The following is a 23,215-nucleotide window of genomic DNA, read 5'->3' as shown; positions in this document are numbered from 1 at the left end:
ATCTTTTTTGGGAGGGGGGGGGCTGGGTCTCACTGAGGATTTCTGTAACCCTTGTGGCTGGCAAGTGTGTATTCCCCCCTCCCCTGGCTGCAAAGAGAAGCCCCAGTTTCTGTGGCACCAGTTAGCAGGCAAAGGGTCCGATGCGATGGTTGTGGGCCTAAGGCAGGCCAGCCCCTTAGAGGGGGTTCTCTCCCCAGGGCCAGGCCCCCTTACTCCTTCCCGCACTATGCCCTGCCGGGGGAGGGCGCAGGCCGGCCCCGTTTCCCCGCCCCAACCCCCGTTGTCCTGCCCCCGGCGCCCTAGTGCTTCGGGGGTGGCGGGCCCGGCCCTTTCCTGTGTGTGTGTGTCAGTCACTCGGCGGGGGGAGGGGAAGCGGCGAGCGAGCGAGCGGCGGCTCCTCGGCGGGGGAGGGGCGGACTCGGCACACACCGGCCTCCGCCGCTCGGAGCTCCTCGGCTTCCGCTGGACGCGTCTGCGGGGCTGCGCGGGGAGCCGGCGCGGCGGGTGCCTGTGTCCGCGCTCGGCAGGGGCCGGCGCGTCCCGGGGGAGGCGGCCATGTCGACCGGCGAGGTGGAGCGGCTGGCGGCGGACCTGAGCGGGACCGGCGGGGATGAGGAGGAGGAGTGGCTCTATGGCGGTACGGACCTTCCTAGGCCCCGGCGTGGCCTGGCAGCCTCGGGCTCCCTCCCTGGCGCCGCGGGACGGGGAGAGGCCGGAAGGGAAGCGCTAGGCCCCAGCGTGCGCAGCACCCACTCTCCCCATCGCCTAGGCCGGCTCCCTGGGCCAGGCCGGGCCTGCTGCCTCCGACCCCGCGTGCCCATCTCCCGCAGGAGCCGCTCCGGGGGCCTGCTGGTGCGGGAACCACCTGCTAATGTGGCCGGGCTGGGCATGGCGCACCCCGGGTCTCCTAATAAGCAGTGTGATGACTACAGTGATCCCCCGCCCTGCGGCACTGGGCCCTCCGCCCCATTTCTGCCTGGCCGCCTGAGGGTCTTCAGCGGCCCCCCACCCCACGGGCCTGAGGCAGCTGCTTGTTGTGTGCTCCACAAATGCGTCCCCCCTTTAAAAAAGTCCATGATTCTCTCTGGTCTTGTAACTTCGCCATCACCATCATATTTAGGCACTTCCTATATCTACACTCCTTTGAAATACCAAAGATTGAAAATGTGTATTTCCAAGTGTATTTTCCTATCCTGTATAGTGACTTTACCATTTGGCTCTAGAAGAGCTAAGAGGGAAAGGCTGTTTGGACACTGGATTTATATAATGCTTCAGTCTATCTATAACCTGTACCAAATCCACTCGTTTTCGAAAGGAGGGTTAGAATATAGTGACTGATCAGAATGTATGTGTGCTAAGAGGGGTTTCATTGTCTGAGAGGTAGTAGTTGCTCAGGTACTTTGAGGAAATTCTGAGGTGTAATTGGTATGGGAGTATTGAATACATATTCAGGGGCTATTCCTGCAGCCTTCATTCACCTGAATAGTTCCACCAAAGCCTTATTTTCTGTCATTCCTTTCACATACATTGTCTTAAAATTCTTTGAATTCTCAACACCAATAAACTATTTTAGGCACTCCTTATTGTAGATTAAAATTTCACATACATAACTCACATTTCATTATAACGATAACAGTAAATAAGTGACCTAAAAATGAAAACAAGTTTGAAATACTGTAATCTCTCTCTCTTTTTTGTTTTGAAACTTGTAAAGCTTGACTTCCTACACTGCCACTGGGAGTGAGCGTCCCAGCCTGGGTAGACAGACTCTCACTAGTGGGGCTTCAGCTAGCATGTTAAAAATAGCAGTGTGGACATTGTGGCATGGACTCGGCGCTCAGGCTGTCGAACCTAAGGGGGTTATGTTGGTTTGGGAGCCTGAGCTCCAGCCCTAGCCACAACATCAACACTACTGTTTTTAGCATGCTACCTTGAGCCTTGCAAGTGTGAGTCTGTTTACCTTGACTGGGAGGCTTGCTTCCAGCTGCAGTGTAGACATACCCATTTACCCTAACCACGTTAATGCTGCCTGCAAACTAAAATCCTAATATCGCAAAGGGTCTGTTTGTGGAGCTCTGTTGGGTTAAATGGGGTGCTGTGTTGGCTCACATGTCTGACCACACAGATCCAACTCAGGATTGTAGGGTCTACTGTTTTATTTAGTGGTACAGAATTAGAGTTTGCAAAATACTCTGCTATTTTTGACTCCATGGTTTCTAATACATAATTCTTAAATAATGTTTTTTTCTTTTGACAGATGAAAATGAACCAGAGAGACCAGAGGAACAAAAAGCTAGGTGGGTGTCTTGACAGTTGTGAATTTGCTAATGTAGTTGTGCAAAAAGTGTAATCAGAACAAATCATTTCACACCTGTTTCTTGCAAAGTGATAGCCACAGGTAAGTCATTGGAAGTTGGGCATCTAAATTGGTGCCTTTGAATATCTCCTTCATATCATATATGTGATCTGCGAGTCCGACTAACTCTTTAAATGATTTAACCTAGAATTTGGGCTGTTCAGTCTTAAATATGAAAGTCCACTTTTAGTTGTTGTTTAAGTTCAGGGTTATCAATATCATTGTAGAAAGGACTAACAGATTTCTTTAACATAGCTTTTGTTACGTTGGGAGCCTACTACTGTAGAATGAGGGACACCCTTCCCCCACACACACTTAAATGGATTATTTTAGGAGGTATAGGGATATATGATGTAATTTAGTACTTGCTATGAATGTGTAACATATAACATTTCAGCATAGAAGCTACAGTGAAATAAGAATATTTTGCTCTGTTTTCCAGGGGGTTACTGCTCTCTCTTGAGGGCAGGTGCACAATAGATATTGGGCAAATAAAGGCATTCGGAACAATAAATATGACATTAAAAATATCAACATGGAACCATTCAACTTTTGCTAATTCTTGTTTTTTATTCGTTTGACTTGATTAGTGTGTTCCTAAAGTCAGATTCTGGGGCTGAAATATATACTGAATGTTCTTAAGGATTGTCTTGTTGGGGGATGTACATATTAGATTTCAGTTGAACCCTTTTAAATTGTGCCTGAGAAGTGGCATTGTCAAGAATGACTGAGATTCCTGAGCAGTAAATGTTTTCTAGGTATCCCTTGACCAGGCTACTTGGTGCCTTGATGGTAAGGACTGAAATCTTCTATTTTATATGATTTTCTGTAGCGAGCAGAGGGCAGGTGTGAGATGTGCTGCTGCATTCTAATTTCCTCAGCTGCTGTCAGGCCCACGTAGATTGTATGGTTGCAGTTCAGGCAGGAAATGACAAAGGCATGAATTACCAAAGCCAGGTCATTATTCACAAGGATAGGACATGACTTCTGGCCAGAGAGAGATGGTAGAACATATTACTTGCAAGGTGCTGCTATGTGAGAGTTTAGCTTCAGCAAGGAATCCAGGAAAGCTTCCTAAATTGCACAGTGCCTACAAACTCTTCTTGGCATTTTATTCTACCTACCAGTATAACCTAAGTTTTACAGTGGTTTAACGTCAACCAGCTTTTCTTCATCCAAGAGCATATCTCAGCCAAGCATTGGGTTAACTCGGTGACAGAGATCATCCAGAGATCCCTACACCTGCAGTTGTGCCCAGTGTCCTCTGCAACTGCAGGGTTTGGAGACAGATCCTGCCAAGATATAACTCAGGAAGGCTACATCTTCATTTCTAGGCTGCAACTACACTGAAGACTTTGGCCCAAGTATTTAGCTGTTGCTGTGCTCAGCGTTGCAGTGATCCCAACCATCTGGTTTTAGACTCCTAAGTGCCTAAACCCCTTCTGGGGAAAAGAGATTTAGGCTCCTAAATCAGTTAGGTGTTGTGACACTGAGCTCAGCAATGCCCAAATACCTTTACAAATCTGGGCCTTTTAGCAGTTTTCCCATCATTAGTCTAGCGCAATGCAGTTCTGCTGATGGAAGCACTAAAGTACATTCGAGGTCTGGCATTTTTACAGTGTAATCTAGACATGCTGTTTTGGTGTGGTTTTTTTATTATAATCTATAGCTAGGCGTGCCAATTATTTTCTTTTTATAATTTCAGCAGATAATATTGTTTAAATTGATAAAAATGGAAAAATGCTAAAAAAAAAAAAAAGTGCACAGTTGCAGGAAATTATGGGGGTCAGACAATTATTGAATGAAAGTAGAGGTTAAATGTTAAAGCTTTATAAACCATTAAAACACAACTTTTCAGCATCACATGTCAAAATATATAAATAAATATCCTTAAATCCACAAATTATACCTGTTTTTACTATTCATTCATAGTGAATTTGTAACAAGTCTAAATCACTGGATGTTGACTCTATACTCTGCCTATCTGTACATTTTGGTTATCATCTATGGAAGGGTGTGGGTGTGTGTGTACATTCACATGTACCAATTAAAAAATCTAATCCTTCCAAGTCTGCTTATACACCTCTACCTCGATATAACGCTGTCCTCGGAAGCCAAAAAATCTTACCGCGTTATAGGTGAAACCGTGTTATATGGAACTTGCTTTGATCCACAGGATTGCGCAACCCCGCCCCCCCGGAGCTCTGCTTTACCACGTTATATCTGAATTCATGTTATATCGAGGTAGCGGTGTAGTCACCCATAGTAACTAGCTCAGAGCAGAGTTAGATGACAGTGTTAAAAAGGCCTGCACCAATATATTCTACCTTTTTCACCTTTGCTAACACTGATGCCGAGGCTGCACTGGTGTTTAACCAATGGTGGAATAATTACTAACAATTTTCAGTGTCATCAAGGCCACAATGTGCAGTAGCTGTAGCAAGTACTTTATTCCCTGCTGGAAACAACTATTGCAAGACTGGCCTTTTTTTTTTTTTTTTTTCCTGAATTCTCTGGAGCAACTGCATCAAGACTGGATTTTTTTTTACCCCTTCCCCCAGAGGGCAATGGTGGGGTAGAGATGATCCCTTTGAAATTCAATGATTTACATCAGTCTATTTATATAATGACTTCTGTATTCAACAGTGGATTCAGTTCTAATGGAGCGAAGCTTTATTATAAGAAGAATGAAAGTCCACTAAAATGCACTCAAGCAATTTTGGACTTGCATACTCCCTTCATATGGAAGTAGAATCATTATATATGATCAATTATGATCATGTTCCACTGTATCTACTTCTTGTAAATATTTGAATCCAGTTTTGCTGTCCACGGGGTCATATTTGTGGACAGGAGTCAATGAAAATTGCAACAGATTTCTTATAATGAAATAATTCCTTTTGTTTCAATCTATTTTCTAATACTACTTTCATATTAATGAGTCGTCTGATATTGATGGTGGAAATTACACTATCTTGTTGTCTTCTGATTTTCTAGTATCTTCTGTAGATAATCTCCAGATTCTTCTTCCCCATAGTGTTTCATTGTTATGCCCATGAGCTTTTCTTCTTTTCTAGGTTTTCAGACCCTTGGGGCTAGATTCACAAAGGGCTTAGGTACCAAAGTCCAACGTTTACGTGCCACTGGCATTCACTAAACTGCTGCTTAGCTGCTGCATAATCACCTTTGAAGGGTAGTATTTAGGCCTCACCCTCTCATCATTTCGTACTGGTTAGCTTAGGCAGCTCTCCACCAACCATGCTGACTTCTGTGAATCCCTTTTTTGTAGCACCTAACTCTCCCTATGCATTGTATGGGGAGCTAACTCGGGCTTGTGAATTCCACTAGCTTAAGTCCCCCTTGTGAATCTAGCCTTCAGTGTAGTTGTTTGATTTCCTAATCTTGCTGCCACCAGCTCCATTTCTACAACTTTTGTCAAAATTGGTATCGTGCTAGTTTGCTTAGGTGTGCTATAAAAGTGCTTTGTCACATTTGAGTACAACTGGTGATGAAAAGAAATACTGAAAGAACACGGAGCCATGAGAAAGTTAATAATGTACCTGCATTCTCCGAGATTCACTGTACTTGAGCATGTCTAATGAAAAATATTTTCATGTTTATTGAACCAGCCTCTGTGGCAAATAAACTTTTTAAATTGTATTTGCCATAGTAATCAAATGTGCTGGACTAGTTCTTTGATGTATTGGTTAATTTTTAAGGCTTTGTAGTGATCTCATAATTAAAGTCACACTGGAAAATCTGTTTTCTTTTTAGAATATTGGCTATGTGGCAGTTAAAATGATCAGCTGTTAAATGAGTTGGTTCCTGCCGTTTTTAAGTCAATAGTACCACACCTGACCACAGAACAAATGGTCCTGATTGACAATAATTGGCATCACTATTGGCAGTGTATTGAATGGATACTAAGCTACCTCTTAACCCCTAAATTGGCCTATTTCAGGTTGGGACAGAGTGGGGAAGGTTATACTACTACTGATACTTTAGTCTCCATTCTTGTAATTCCAGCATAATTCAAAAACATGAAATTCAGTGATTGTTTTTGAACTTGACAATAGCCAGCGTGTCATCCTACTAAACAGTGATGTGAAACACCTAGGTTTGAATCATAGAACCAGCCCTGGTAACGAGCCAGTGCAACTTGAAGCATTGGGAGTGTTGCCAGTTGAAGTTAGTACTGACTTTGTTTTTTTGTCTGATTGCCCGTCCAGAAAGAAGCTGGGACTACAGATCCCATCTAGGGGCTTGAGGAAATAATTTTAAGTACCAATATTCTCCTTTTCAGTTAAGGAGCATTGGTCATTGTAGCTCTTGTATGTTGTTTTGTTTGTTAAGCAACGTAAACAAGGATATCAACACAGTGTTAGAAATTAAGTTTAATAGTCAGCTTTTGCTGTCTCAGAAGCAACAAAACACTGGCTATTGAGTTAACTTGTTTTTATAAATTTCAGAGTGCCACAATGACTTAAAAAACAAACAGTATTTTCAAAACTGGTGGACATTACAAATCAGGTTACAACAAATTTAAAGGCTAATCAAATGTTGTATCTAAAATATCTTATACTATTGTGCCAGATAAAAAGAGAGAGAGAAACCTTGTTAGAGATTTTTTTTGAAGCATTCTTGGATGTTTAGGCACATGTCTTTCATCATTTTAATGGAACACGTGTCTAAACAACCTAGTCATTGTAAAATATGAGTCCTCATTTTTGCATGCTAAGGACCAAATCCTGCTCCCAATATACTCAATGAAAAAGCTCCTTTATGACTTCAATAGGTGCAGGATCCAAACATGGTGAAAAATTGAAAATACAGTACTCTGAAAATATCTAGTTCGCATAATTTGTGTCACCTGATAACTTAATGTCAACTTAACACTATCTCTTAGAATATTTTTGCTTAGCAGTCATGTAAAAGACTGCTGGGACATTGGCTATACTTCAAAATACTGTATCAGTGCTTTTTCACTGTAACATGTAGGTTACACATAGTAACTAGCTTGCATTTCTGTTTTTAAGTGCTCCACCACCTTCTGCAAATGAAGAGGAAGCTGCTGAAAATGGTGTAGTGAAAACGGTAATTTTAAATTTATATTAGACATATTCGTTGGTATGCTTTGCTTTCAGATGGGGCAATGATAATTTCAGTGACTAAAGAACTTCGCTAAAGTAACTGACTTTACACGTTAGTGTGTAAGTTCTGTCACTTTATTTGACTAATTTTCAGTTCATTTTTTGTGTGCAGTACTTGCCAGAAATTTATTAACACCCAAAACAGTATTTATTGTGTGACCATGTGCATGTCTCTCACTAAGAATTACCTTTAAAATGGGTCTAACAATGACAGGTCTAACAGGGATGTTGAAGCTTATCTAATGTTTGGAAAGTGTTTTGTGGTTGTCCGATTAAACGTGCTGTGTAAATGCTAATTACTATTAGTTTTTTTGGTGGGATAATTCTGATTTTGTAAATGAACAATAGTTTTAATATTTTGGATACATGGAGACAACTAATTAGTACAACGTTTTAAATGTGTATGCATGTTAATATTAATTTCTAGTACCGTCTGCTCCTTCCCCCTTTTGCATCTCCAGGCAGTTAACTTATATGCTACACGGAAGAACTGTATATTAAGACATTTTAATAAAATTAGGGTTATCAAGGGAAAAGGGGGAATAGGAAGGATATACATATAGGGTCAACAGCAGTCTAAAAAAGCATGCCTTAATGTTATAAATTCTTGAGTAACAGAAAAAAAAATCAAATAACTTATTCAAGGACTATTATTGGCATACATTGACTAAGTTATTTGATGAGTAATATTCACCCAGCTACAGAGAAAAGAAATTGTTTATGTAAATTATTTACTGAAAATTTGTGATGTTTGTGGTGATTGCTGAATTTCATGTACCTGAACATTGTTTTTACCAGCATTTGTGTATATTAGTATTTGATTTGCTGTGAATGTGTATTTAAAGATGCAGAGAACTTGGTCTCTTGTATTTTTATGTTCTTTCTGTGTTGAGCAGATGATAGTAGAGCTGAACTGTTACGGACTAGGTAGATAAACCGCAGTCTTGAGTAGCCAAAGCCAGTTTTTCTTTACTTTGCAAAATGTTACATTTCACAAATAGTATATTGACATTCAAGATACTTAAGTCTTATCACCCCTTTGCATCCAGATAGCATCAATGTTAACATAGACTAAATGGATAAGTTCAGTTTTCCTGGCAGGACCCTGTTGTGCTAAGCAGTTATGTTAATGTTAATTTGTTTTTCTATCAAAGTTCTCTGGAATGGATGCTTAAGTCTATGATATTTTACGTAAATATCTGATTGTATCTTTTGTCTGTTTTTGTTGAAGAAGGTGACAGAGGCTGAGGATGACAGTGACAGTGACAGCGATGATGATGAGGATGATGTTCATGTCACCATAGGAGATATTAAAACAGGAGCTCCACAGTATGGGTCAGTTATTTTCAGTACCTGAATATTAAGTGTTTGACTCAGACCTTTCAGCAAGTATAATGCTTGAAATAGATGACAACTAATTTGTTCTGTGTGCTTCTATTTAGCCTTTTCATCTGGTTAACCAATTAAAATTTAATTATCAAATTGATCTGAAAACAGAAAACTGTAAAATAAAATTTCTGCAAGGAAGAACCAGCAGATGGGTTACATTTTCACTTTCAGTTTCTGAAAAACCCAGGGTGGATTTGATTTAAATCAAATTGATTTAAATCACTAGTCAGGAGGACTCAATTTAATCATGGATTTCTACATAAAAGTGCATTCTTGTTGGTTGTTATAACCTTAATACATATTCTTCACAATTCAGCGATATATGTAAGCTTCATTTGTAGAAGGTACACACTATATATTTTTTAAGTGATTTATTTTGAAAACTTTTCAGATTAGTTTTACAGCTATATCAGAAAATGAATGATTAACTATAGAAAATGATGGTGATCTTGAAGGTGGATAGTCTTCAGAATCCTGTATGTTGAGGATGGATTCTCCGAAACAAAACAAGTCAATGCAGTTATTTAATTATTATTACCATACTGCTCATTTAATATTACTCATTGCATTCACTGACACTCAGTATTACTTTAAAGGTGAAATTGTAAAAGGAAGATCTGCCTATATCAACTATTTTTTTTTATCACAACTGCATCTAAAATGATAGTACCATAGAGTAACAACTATATTTTTTGCTCAAACATGAGAATTCAAGAATAATCCAGAAGGAAGACAGGCAGTACTTAAGAAAGAAGTATGAAATAAAAAAGTTTACCAATCTGAAGATCCTGCATATTCAGACATGTTCCTTTCATCATCTTCAACGCAGCTTCCTCCTGAGAAGGAACACTTCTCATGGTGGTTGTTTCATTTGGGCAGCCAGGCCTTGCATTTCTTTGTTGCACTGTTTGCATTTTGCATGCACGCCTGTCTTACCCACAGGTAGAGGAACTTCATTAAAATATTCCCAAACTGGGTCTCTTTTATGGCCTGCTGCCATTATAGGTTTTCCCTAGTTAGAGAATGGTATGGTAGATCTCAAATCAATGAAGGCTACACTCAGAAAGACCTCAAGACTTCTGGAATATGCTGCTCACCCTCCCTTCTTACATTTATCTCCAGACTTCTTCTCCTTGTCCAGATCTATTCCACCCCCAACAATCTTCTATTCATTGAACTTTTTAAAACTTTGCACTTTTAGAGAGAGGTAAGGGATTGACTCTGTGTACACAAATTTGCAGAGGGACAATAGGGTTGAGGTCGGTTATTTCTCACCTCTATGTATGTATTTATTTATTTAAAACCATTTTTGCTATTAACAAGCATGTTATCTCTGGAGACACAAATCCACAGTTTGAGAACTGCAAAACTAAGCATCTCTGATGGTATCTTCTAGAGCAGGGGTGGGCAAACTACAGCCTGGGGGCTGCATCCGGCTCTTCAGGCATTTTTAATCTGGCCCTCGAGCCCCAGCTGGGGAGCAGGATCCGGGGCTTGCCTTGCTCCACGCCTGCCAGGGCTCCATGTGGCTCCTGGAAGCAGTGGCACGTTATGCATAGGGGCAGCCAGGGGGCTCCACACACTGCCCTCGCAGCTCTCATTGGCCAGCAACTGTGGCCAATGGGAGCTGCAGGGGCAGCGCCTGCAGATGGAGCAGTGCGCAGAGCCGCCTGGCTGTGCCTCCGCATAGGAGCTGGAGGGAGGACATGCCACTGCTTCCGGGAGCTGCTTGAGATAAGTGCCGCCTGGAACTTGCACCCCTGACTTCCTGCACCCCAATTCACTGCCCAAGCTCTGATCCCCCTCCCACCCTCTGAACCCCTCGGTCCCAGTCTGGAGCACCCTCTTGCACCTCACTCCCTTCCGTGCCCCAACCCCCAATTTCGTGACCATTTATGGCCCACCATACAATTTCCATACCCAGATGTGGCCCTTGGCCCAAAAAGTTTGCCCACCCCTGTTCTAGACTGAGCACTGAGTCCCATTGGGTAGATAGAAAGATTAACCTAAATAATCTATACAGAAGCCCCTGGAATCCCATAAGATTGGGGTTGAACTATTGGAACTCATTTATAAAACTTTTCTTAAACATTACATGAATATATTATCTCATACTATAGAATTAGAATTTATCATTATGGAATAGGGATTAGATATCTTTGAGCCATAATGTATCTTAATTAAAACTATCTTTAGATAGTTTTTTTTCCTCAAAAAGTATTTTATCAAAAAAATCAGATTTAAATTTAAAAAATCTGATTTTATTTATTTATTTTATTTAAAAAATCATTGATTTTTTTATCCAACCTGGAAAAACAGTTGCATTGCAAAAACGTATGGTGGCTGAGATTTACAGTTTTAATTAAGTGGCAGTATAACCGAATTAGAATTTTAGGTTAATATTTATGATATATTGACTTTTCCTTTGCAAACTGGAAAGTATTATGCACAAAGAGAACATTAAATATGTTTGTTCTCAGTCCAGTTTCTAGTGGATGAGGTGCATATTAAAACACCATCATAGCTGGCATTTTTGTGATGTTCATATAGGATTTAGTGAACTTCAGGATTGAACTGGCAGTCCTTAGAGATGGCCCCTCAAAGTTAGGGCTCAGGCACATGGTTGGGCTGTGTAGAAAAACTTGCATTATCACTGTCCTTTATTTTTTCCCCTGTGAATAGAGGACTTCATTTTCATTTTCTACTACCCCAACAACTTTAAAGTGAACTAAGTTCACTTAAAATTATGGAATACAATTTTCCAAGTGGATTATGTATTTACAAAGATTCTGAAGGAAAAGCACCATTAAAGAATGGAAAGTCTGCTTTAGGGTTGCTGTTCATGTGTAGAATAAAATTCTGTTAATCTAATGCCTATGATAATACTGAGCAAAATTCTACTTGCCTTTCTCACATGTGTAGCCCAGTTGACTATTTACATGAATAGAGCTAGTAGGGTTTAATGCTGAATGTGCTGCAGTAGTACATTTTCTAGACATAATTTACTGGGTTATGTACACTATCTTAACAGTCTTATGTACACAGTCTTAACTTTAAAATTATGTTGTATATTCTTCAGTTTTGCAGAGTGTTCAATATTCCAGAGCTTTAAGTATTTCATATCTTAAAATAACAAAATTTGCAAAACTGGGCAATATTAAAAAATGCCAACTCTGTCATCAATATTTGTGATTGATTGTCATTTCAACAGCATACTGCATGCTCTGGAGCTGGTCACCCTTGGATAAGGAGAACCTGGGAGGGAAAAAAAAAAAAGATAGGGAGGAAGGTTAGGATTACATTTTTAATGGGCAGAGTGCCCCTCTTACCCTGAGTACATAGGTTTATTAGCATATTATACTAAAGCTTATTAAACTGAGTACAAGGAATTTTAAATAAAATGACCATTTTTTCTAAAAAGCCCTTCCAGAACAAGGTTATACAATGAATTTGTCACCCACTCCTGCTTTTCTGTACGGGAAAAAGATTTTAAAATTAATTCAGTTTTAGTTTAAATAAACTTTAGTACAGTAAGTTATTTTACAAGCTTAAATTGTCTCCATGTATAATATTTAGTTTTGGCCATTGGTAAGAGAACTATAAAATTTTCTCAGCAAAGTCATATACTGATCTAGCATGTCATACCAGAAGAAAAGTGCTATTTGTCAGTCTTGCATTATTGCAATGGAAATTTCTTTTATTTAGGAAGAGAACTGGAATGAGAAAGATGTTGCAGGGTAGTTAAACAGGAAATTGTACCCTTCCTTTTACTTACCAAGATTATCTGGAAGATTCTCTTCACCTTGAAGTCTTTAAAACCATGATTTGAGGACTTCAATGGCTCAGACACAGGTTTAATACAGGAGTGGGTGGGTGAGATTCTTTAGCCTGTGTTATGCAGGAGGTCAGACAAGATGATCATAATGGTCCCTTCTGACCTTAAAGTCTATGATTCTAATAAAAGTGCTCTCACTATGTTTAGGGGCAAATACTACCTGTGGGGATGAGCCACTTGCACACATCCTGGGGTAGAATTTGTTCCTTGGTGTTCAGTACTGGGCCTTTTCAAGTGACAGCACTCTATTACTAGAGCAGTGTAGTATCTTGTTTATAGTTAATGCATGTTTATATATGCACTGGAAGCTCAAAATCTGTTGATATCTGTGAAGAAAGTTCTATTGGCCTAATTTTTGTTCTCTGTTAGTGTAAAAGTATGAGATATTTGTTTAATTTACTGAGGAGTATTTGAGATGGTACAAAATAGCATTTTCAGCAAAAGACACAGAGTATGTACTTATTGAAACTACAGTAACCTTTCAGTCAGTTTTGATAAATGCTTGCTCTTCCTGCTTCAGTACAGATTAAATGATAATATTGAAACAGAGAATCTTTATCTAAAGTATTCTCCAGTCCTAGTCCCCTGGCATCCTCTGTATCCCTAAGTGAGCCCTTTTTCTTTTTCTTTTTTTTTGGTCCTGTCCATTCTTGAGGCCATGTCATGGTCACTATGCTTTCAGCACCCAAACTGTGATTGAGATTTCAGTGCCATTTATTAATTGGAGAAATTGCTATTGAGTGTTGGAGCGATGCATTCTCTTGCTCCTAGACTGATCTCTCTACTTCTGTGTTGTTAGTTTGGAGAGCTAGAGATTCAGACTGACAATCAAGTCTAGGTCCTCTTCTTGTTTCTGGATATAGCTAACCATTTTTATCAGTTTTCTCTACCTAATTCAGTTTTGTTAATTTGTTGAAGCTATGGGACAGCTCCTGTGAATCTCAACATCAAGACAGGAGGTCGAGTTTATGGATCATCTGGTAAAAAAATGTTTACACATTTATATTAATAGAAAATGTAACAAATGTATTAATCTGTAGTAGTAGCGCATACTGTTTTTATAACAATTTTTGCATAAAGTTTCAGCACAGTGTTAGTGAATTAGACAAATATAAAATCTTTAAAAAAAGAAGAACAGGAGTACTTGTGGCACCTTAGAGACTAACAAATTTATTAGAGCATAAGCTTTCGTGGACTAAAGCCCACTTCTTCGGATGCATATAGACATCCGAAGAAGTGGGCTGTAGTCCACGAAAGCTTATGTCTAATAAATTTGTTAGTCTCTAAAGTGCCACAAGTACTCCTGTTCTTCTTTTTGCGGATACAGACTAACACGGCTGCTACTCTGAAACCTATAAAATCTTTAACATTTTAGCCCATTAGCTTTTAGTGCAGAGGCCCCCAAACTGCGGGGTGTGCCCCCCTAAGGGAACATGGAGGGGTGGGGCCTGGACCAGCTCCCATGGGGAGCGGGGAGGGAGCACCACCCAGACCCTCTCCGTTCCTAGCTCTGCTCCAGCCCTGGCCCCACCCTTAGCCTTGGCCCCTGCGGGGGTGGGGGGGGGAAGTGGAGTGGATGAGGGTGAGAGGGGGCACAACCCTGAAAAGTTTTGGGACCAATGCTGTATTTAGATCTACTGATATGTTCAGAATTAGGGCTGTAAAAATTGTATAGTTGCATTATGTATAATTTTATCCTAACTTTTAAGGTAATACAAATAATTTAAAATAATATAGTATATTATCAATTGTACAGCAGAAGTCCCTGGAGAAACTTTGCCTTTGTATTTACCATCTATACCATAAGGCACTTAAAGGGTAACACTTGGTTAGCCTCTGTTGCTGATTTCTACTATTGCACTCTCTCAGCTCTCTCGTAAAAATTCTGTTTGCATTCCAGCAGTGATGAATGAGCTACAACTACTTAGATAATGAGTTAACAAGATGCATAACAGGTGTCATGACTTGGACCATTGTCTTCCCTTGCTATATGTCTAATTTAGATGGTATACTGCTTGGAGAAGAATTTTTTTTTTAACTGTCTGTAAAGTACCATGTATATCTATGGCACTACAAAATAATTACGATTGATCTGCTCAAATTAGTGAGTCAAATTACATGGCAGAAATATATATATAATTTAAGATCCAATATACGCTTGCATTTTGTTATAAAATACTACTATATGTAAAGCTTTGGATGATATCTTCTTGAATGTCGAAGGGCCACGTGATGTCCTAAGTGCAGTGGAAAAGGTGTGGTGCCACTTCAAGGCGAGGGCAGGGCACAGAGAAGCCATAATTGGAGACTGCTCTGTGAGCGCATGCATAGAGCACAGGTCAGATTGCAGTAGAAGGGTTTCAGCATGTGGCTCTTCAAATGGTCTGTACCCTGACCTTTTGGTTTTGGGGCAGAGGTTGCCTGAGAGGAGGATTTGTGTTTCACAGGGACTTTTTTCATGTCATACACTTAAGTTTATTGGAAACAAGAAATAACTGTGATGCCTCTAAAACCAGTCCTCAAAACAGCAATTATGTTAATTGAAATTTCAGATAAAACAAACACATGTATAAAACTACTGTTTTATGAGCATGTACAGTAGTTAGTCTATAGAAATTAATTGCAGACCATGTAGTTGCTATTAATTCACTATAGGTAAGTTGGAAGGATAAAATGTGTTTAAGATAGTAAAGAAAATTATTTCATTTAGATTACAAGCTCTTTGGAGTAAGGATGCTTTCTTCTTACTTGTCTGTAAAATGCCTAGCACTCTAGTGCTGAATAACTTGTCAAAAATAAAATTTTAATTTTAGAAAAGTCACATGAAAAGCGTTGCATTTATTAACTTATCTCTGTAAAAGGGATTTTATGATTTTTGTTATTTTTCTTTATAGGTGCAAAAGTCAAGGGAGTGGATCTTGATGCACCAGGAAGTATTAATGGTGTTCCACTGCTGGAAGTCGATTTAGATTCTTTTGAGGATAAACCTTGGCGAAAACCAGGTAATATTTCTGCATGACATTCTTATTGCATAATAATGTACACATCAGTTGAAATATAGGTATATTTAATAGATTACTTTCGATAGTTTTTACCCATAGCAGATTAATTTAGTGGTAATGCCCTACAAATGGAAGTAATATACACAATTGTACTAATGTTTAATTGTACAATTAATGAGCTAAATCAACCAGTCCTACTTGAAAAACCTGTAAAGGGAGACGAGTTACTCTGATGAGACTGTATTAACCTACCTGGAGTTCCAGGGTATTCACTGCAAACACCTGTCAACGGGTGGGGAAGGGATGGGAAGTGAGAAGGGGGCATAGCATATGCCAGCTGAATTCATGGACATCCTGAGAGATCCATGACTGGAAAATCCAAAGTTCTCTGGGGTTGTTGCCATTGGCTCCATGCCTGCATGTGCTACCAGAGATAAAGCAGAAAGTAATGTTACTAGCAGAAAAAGCTACATAGAATGGTTGCCCCGTGGCTCTAGCCACTCTCTGATATATTTTATTCATGCAGGGGGCACCCACAGACTTTGAGGAGAAGACTGACTCTTAGGGTCTCTGCATGTGTTCATTGTTTTCTGCTTACCCCTCTCCCCATACATATGGTAGAGCCAGATTTGTCCAGTATTTGCATTCTTTTCATCCCTCTGAACCGCTCATTGGAGTATTTTGTAAATTGCTTTAAAGATGAAAATGATGTCTTTACAAAGATGTAAGAGGCATATTACTTTTTGATTATTATTTGAAGCCTGATCTCTGCAAAATTGGAATGTATAGCATCACCAGAATAGACATCAAATATATTGAACTGTAGAAGGTTACATATTATTTGGTGTAAGAAATTTATAATTCTTAACATTGGGACTTTTCCCTGATTTCTGCTTCTTTCTGTTGCTATAAACAAAGCAGAAATAGAAAAGGAAAGATGAGTTATAATGCTTAATTCTTAGAATTTGTGCTTTTCTGTTTGAAGGTGCTGATCTTTCCGATTATTTCAATTATGGGTTTAATGAAGATACCTGGAAAGCTTACTGTGAAAAACAAAAGAGGATACGAATGGGACTTGAAATTTTACCAGTTACCTCAACTACAAATAAAATTATGGTAATTAATAATTTTTTTGTGGTATTCCATAATATGTAAACACCCCCTCCCCCCCATTAAGCTGTTATGGTGCTGTGTCACTGTTTGTGTGTTAGAAACACTCTTCTGTCTGGTACAATATCATTGTTAATAAGTTCATACCTTATCTTTCCTTTCCTGCCACCCAGAATCTTTCTCTATTGTTTCATTGTGCGGATAGTGGCACTGCTAGGCTGTGACCATGTGTTAGTCATGATGTAGCCCATCAATTCAAAGTTGTTTGGTATCTTAATGGGCAATGTGTTATTTAACTTAGGCCGAAGACAATTCTATGGAAGTAACACCAGGTGCAGAGGTTCAAGATGGCAGATACAATCTTTTTAAGGTGAATTTTAGTAAACTTTCCTTGGTTGCTCTCATTTTTGTTGAGTATTGCTTCCCATACCACTCCCAAGTGATAGAGGCAAGATTGAAGTGGACATAGCTATTTTTCTAAGCTCTCATCTTACATCAGTGACTTTCAGTGTATCTCACAAACTTGCTGAATTAAAAAAAAAATTGTTTTTGTCATCACTGCTGCAAGCATGTGAGTTATTGGCCTAGTGCACTAACAACTGCTAAGTGAAACTATACTTGCTTTATGTGGTGGTTTTATTTTTTTAGTTATAGTGCACTTGTTTATGCAGGTTAAAGAATTCCTGCAGAGGTTCTGGAGAGGCTTTTGAGATTATGGTGTGATATTTTACTCCACAGCCTTGTAGTTATTTTACTTTGTTTTGTACCCTTCATCCTTGATGAGTCTGAAATGTGAAGATGTCTTTTCTTTTAAGTTCTTCTCTTGTCTGATGTGAGTTAGATGTACTCTTATTTTCCATCTGATATTTGTCTAAATGAGGACAAACTGCAATAAGAAAATATCAGTATTTTAACAGAAAAACAGCCTAGCATTGGTTTTTATTTTCAGTAGACTGGCATGAAGCATTGACTTCAGTTTTCTCTTTTTTTTTTTTTAAGTCACTCTTTAATAATTCAATTTATATTAAAACTGCTTTTAATATAAATAAGTCTGTAGATTCAGTTGAAATACTAAAGTCATTTTATTTTGGTTGTTGAGTTATAATGTGTGTGAAGTATTTCATTCTTGAACTTCATTAAAACCAGTTCAGAACAGATCACTGCTGTTTCTCTATTCCATGCTACAGTAACAGAAACAGCAATTGTAGTCAGGGTAGGTTTTTTTTGTTTGGGGGCGCCATTTCTCACTCCTACGTTGATGTATTGTCCACTAGTTTTCTTCTCTATCTCAGTGAGGATATTCTTTACAGTAGTTTCTGTAGCTTTTCTTTCCTCCATGTTCATCATGGCAGAGTTCAGGAAATGCAAGGAGTGTGGTCTCCCATTGCAGCTAACCATTACAAGGTCAGACTCTCTTCTGGACCTGCTGCTTGCCCTGGTAGGGGGAGATTTAAGTGGTCTGACTCAGAGGCTGCCTCACTTGAGTCTGAGGATTGAGGTTTGAAGCTCTAATAGAAAGCCTGGGGGCAAGAGCTAGTGATCTGTCACTGTTTAGGTAAGTATTTTCATTATCTAAACACAACAGATTGTTTGCCATGCGTGTCTTTCAATTTCCCAGAAAAGGCACGTAAAGAGGAGGATATGTACATATCTCCTATAGATGTCTGAAGTCAAAGACACTTTTTCTTTGAAGAATATAACTTCTGTCTGGGTTAGTACAGAATCTGTCATTTAATATTAATCTTGTTAATTTCCCCATAATGGAACCATGAATGAATTACTTAAGATAATAGCTTTTATTTGAATATAGTTTGTTCATAACCACTCCAGACTTCGTATTTGAGCTTCGATTACAATTAGAATGTGACAAAACAATTTTGTAAATGTATGGTTTTAGTTATTGAAATAGCATTCTATGGCTGATCATTTGAAGGGTCTAAACATAAAAGGGCATACATTTGGTTATGATGAGAAAATAGAGTAAGCTGAACAGGGTAATGAAGAACAGGCTTATTTTATCATTTTGTTAACATTTTTCATTCTCCATTGAAACTATAAAAGCCATATTATTTGCCTTCATATTGTAGGTTTAGACTAGCCCTGAAGTAATTAACAAAATTAAAGCTTGCAGTATTTTCACATTTTTCAGAATCGATGGGCCAGTAGAAATCTTTAGGGATTTTATCCTTCACCTGAAGAGTCTGTAATAATTCGTTATTAATTCAGTTTTTCTAGCTATTATGCTTTTTTATTTCTGGTTAAAAGGAAGGTCGGTGAGCTACAGCAAAATACATATTCTGGCTGAAAACTTGAACAATTATGCCACTCTTTTGCAGGTTTGATTAGAAATTTTCTAATGTTAAAGTATTTGTGTAAAATCCAGTGTGACCATGGCAACAAAATGTTGAATACAAAATTATTTTACTATACGGAAATAGCTCCACAATGATTTCTCTTTAAGCTGATATCCTGTGAGGTTAAAGAATCCAAGATTGTCTATTGTCACTACTAATTACTTAAGCGCTGAAAATCTCTGAGGTTTTGTACATAAATGTGTAAAGGAAGACATAATCCTTGCGTTAGACTATTTGCCTTCTAAGATTGGACTACTGTGCCTGTGTGGAGCTCTGTTTAAAGGCATTGGGGACGTGCAAAGGCTCTGCAGTCCATTGTCATGTGAAAAGTTACAAGATCAGAGCCTATATGGAAATATACCATGATTTAGCTAAATTCCCATATAATATTTTGAGATATTGGTATCCAAACAATCATCCAATAAATGTTGTTAATAAATGGAAATTGTTTTACAGATGTTAAGGACTGGAAAATTGTGTGTATTGTTTAAAAAACCATAGGAAAGACTTTTTGTTGTTATGTTTCTCATTCTGCATTTAAAATTTTGGTTCTTGATCTACTTATTGGCTAATGCATATCTCATACAGTGTACTTAGAAAAGTCTGAGGTTTTTTTCTGGCTCCTAATTCTACTTTTGCTACTGCTTTTCCAAAGAGAGTCTCTGAAGAGGTGGTATATGTGTGTTGCCAGCACCAGTTAGCATGTCCATTCCGCTACTGAATCGCTGCTGCTTCTGTTTCTTTCATAGTGCTCACATATTTCCCTAACAAAATCTTTAGGATATTTTGCTTATATACTGTGCCACTGTCAGCTGAAAAATCGGTGGGGAAAAATAGGTATTATAGGTATTTGCATCAGAAGTACTTAAGAAGAGAGAAATCCTACAAAATCTTGCAGTACTTTACAAATGTTTCTACATTTCTAATATTTCTTACTAAACTGTAAATGCCAGTAGCTGCATGGTTCAAGTACATGAATTGAATATTCTTGGTATGACTTTCAACAGTGAAATAATTAATTAGGCTGTAGTTACTGTCTCATTACATGGATAATGTTTTCACTGTATTTTGCAGTTTGTTTTTGATGTGAAGACTTTACATTCCATTGGTTTTCTTGATGAGTGTCTTTGAAAATAACTTCGATATTTTAAATCTAAATGTTATTTTACAAAATAAGAGTCTGCAGGAAGACTAATTTAACCCAGATTTTATTGTCCTTGGTCATATGCCTTAAAAAAGTTATAAATTTTATGTTCATTGATAAATGTGAAGCTCTTTAGTTTCCTTTTTTAATGTCAAAAACAATTTCTTGCAAGTAATACTTCCTTGTAAAATGTGGGATTTTATTAACTGTGCAAGAATAATAGTTTTAATATTATTGAAGTTGTGAATCATGTGGTCTGTCTTTCCAGTGTGTATTGTTGTATCGAGTGATGGTACTGTTAAATTTCTGAGGCTGAGCTAATGAGGAAAACATTATTTTGAAGGTACAGCAGGGCAGAACTGGAAATATGGAGAAGGAGGTGGCAGTGCAATTGACCAAAGCTGAGTTTACATCTCCTCCCCCACTATTCAAATCAGTAATCCCGACAAACAGGTCAGTTGGACAGTCATAATTTCATAACTTGTTGTAAAGTTTTTTCTTTTTAAAGGTTTTGATCTGTTGTAAAAATAATTTTTTTTTGACTAGTTAAAAATATGCAAGGAAGCATGATCTTACTCAGTTTCACCAGTTCCGAGTGAAGCATTTCTGTTTGTGCATGCAATGCGACTCCTGTGATGTTCCTAAAAGAAATGGTAGGATGACAGACCAGGAAAAAGTGATAGGACCCAACAGGACAACAATGAAAATCCCAATGTTGGTATCTCATATAGTATTTTCTACATAGTTAATTTGGCTCCCAAAGTAGCCACCAAAATGTCTCTTGTTTACACTGCAGTATTGGCACTAACACACACACTTTTTCGAAATAAACAAAATTTAGAGTTGGAAAGCTAGAATAAAAACAACTCGGGGCTCCTGGCATCTAGTCCCCACCCGGCAAGGTATCTCTTGCTTTCTTGCACTTGGTTGACATTTAGCATACTTTTCTTAAAAGTGGAGGAAATAACTTCATTACTGTAGTATTGTTCCACACCTCCCTGGCTTTAATATGTACTACTTGTGTCCTTCTCCCTTCAACTCTAAGCTTTACTGTGTTTGTGATTATGAACTTGGCTGTCTTTGGAGTTCATGACTCTACTTTGTTCTAGTTATCAAATGGTCCTGAAGAGCAATTCTGCTGGCAACTCAAAAAACCTGAAGGCATTTTATCATAGTATCGTAGACGTTACAGATGATGGCAGTGGAAATGTATTGAATCATCCAGTCCCACTCTTCCCCAATTCAAGGTTTTTTGTTATTCATTTTTTAGTACTATGTCAGGAGTAATTTTAAATATCCCAAAGAAGGGGGCTTCTATCACATTTTTGAAAGGCTGTTTAACAGGCAAATACATCTCTCTGTAAAGAAATCCTTGCTTGATATTCAGCCAAAATGTTCCCCTCCTGTTGCTCTGAGTTATACTCCATTGTACTAAACTAAATAGTTCTTCGCTGTGCTTGGGGCTTACACTGTTGAGATGTTGATAGGTTATTTTCAAGTCTCTCCACCAACCTTTAAAAGTTATACTGTTTCTTGGATAAATAAACTTTCCTCGTTTATATATTCTTCCAGCCCCCTGACAATTTTTATTTCTCTTATCTGAATTACCTGTAGCTTGTCTCTATTGATAATGAGATTCCCAGACTGAACACAGTATTCCAGGTGTGATTGCTTTAGAACTGTGCAGAGTACCATTGTCGTTCCATGATATGATACCTTGTGTAACGCAGCCCATTATTGCATTGGTATTTTAAATACTTTAGATAGTGTTAATGAATTGCTACTAAATTAGACTTTTTAAAATATATATCCATTCAGCTTAAAATATGTGGGAAATGTTGGTAGTATAGATATGGATTGCATATTATACGAGTGTGCAGTTTTAGTTTAAGCACTGTATGTGTGTGTATTGAGATTGAATTTGTTACTTTGTAAGGAAAATCCCTGTGACATGCTGCAGATGGAATTAAAACTTCATGCCATGCCTCTTCCCTTTCCTAGTGTTCCCCTGCCTACTTTCATTTCCCCTCACATCCCTTATCTTTGAGTCTCAGCTTGCAGCTACCATATTCTGATTTTCCAGTGGTACTAACATCAGTAAACATTGTTTATTAATTAGAGGAGTTATTCTTGAGCAATTGGAGGTGCACTCCTTTTCTTAAAGAGCCAAGTTTACTCCCCAACTTTTGATATATTTGGGAGTAGAGATTGGAAATCAAACCTGGTTCCCTTGCATGGCAACAGAGAGCACAAATCCGCATGCCAGCATTTATATTTCTATCCATCCTTCCCCATCAGTACATGTTTAGAATAGGTGTGTATATTGTGTGTCTGTATTATATATAAACTTCGTTTAAATCATTGTAATTGCATGTCCTTATAATGGCAAAGCTGACTTTCTTTAGTATTTGATGTCTGCTATTTTAGGATACACTGAGTTATAAGTTGCCATGCCAAAAACAATGTTTCTTATAAGTGGTCAGATGAGCCTTTGAAAGAAAAATATTTATAAATTATTATAAACAGCTTAGTTTTGGATCATTTGCAATGCATGCTTCTACTTAAAACATTTTTGGTAGAATACAGTAACAGCGGTACAAAGCTCATCACCACCACCACCCTCCCTGCACCCTGTTTGTATGTGAGGGAAGGTTACTCTGACTTTTTTTTATTGCAAATTAGTGGGTTAATGAAAAAACTTGGAAAAACTATTTTAGATGTTCTTATCCCTTAAAATAAGAGAATTTTAACTAGGTACAGATTATTTCAGGTGGTAGGATTGCACTGCAATCCCAGGCTGATGTTACTTGTTAAAAATTCCCAGTGTAGTATGAGGCGCCAGCAGTAGTGTTGTTTGTAAATTTGCTAGTAAATT

The 23,215-nt window shown here is 38.4% G+C and overlaps 1 protein-coding gene across 14 annotated transcripts in view; it reads left to right on the top strand.

Moving 5' to 3' along the window:
* Positions 1-364: 364 nt before the first annotated feature.
* FIP1L1 (factor interacting with PAPOLA and CPSF1) overlaps positions 365-23,215 on the top strand; it is an 81,810-nt gene continuing 58,959 nt past the window's right edge. For 2 of the 14 annotated variants that reach the window (XM_065598045.1, XM_005299094.5), the window contains exons 1-9: positions 370-637; positions 2,258-2,297; positions 7,393-7,450; positions 8,738-8,841; positions 13,649-13,710; positions 15,625-15,732; positions 16,718-16,848; positions 20,684-20,793; positions 21,450-21,587. In XM_065598045.1, coding sequence (XP_065454117.1) covers positions 556-637; positions 2,258-2,297; positions 7,393-7,450; positions 8,738-8,841; positions 13,649-13,710; positions 15,625-15,732; positions 16,718-16,848; positions 20,684-20,793; positions 21,450-21,587 — 833 coding nt within the window. In that variant the 5' untranslated portion in view covers positions 370-555. Of the gene's footprint in view, positions 638-2,257; positions 2,298-7,392; positions 7,451-8,737; positions 8,842-13,648; positions 13,711-15,624; positions 15,733-16,717; positions 16,849-17,143; positions 17,213-20,683; positions 20,794-21,449; positions 21,588-23,215 lie in introns of all 14 variants that reach the window. The other 12 variants (XM_005299098.5, XM_008163724.4, XM_065598042.1 and 9 more) reach the window with 11 other exon arrangements.

The sequence above is a fragment of the Chrysemys picta genome, chromosome 5 (assembly GCF_011386835.1).
Source record: "Chrysemys picta bellii isolate R12L10 chromosome 5, ASM1138683v2, whole genome shotgun sequence".
Lineage (NCBI taxonomy): Eukaryota > Metazoa > Chordata > Testudines > Emydidae > Chrysemys > Chrysemys picta.
This window is presented reverse-complemented; position numbering and strand designations above follow the sequence as displayed.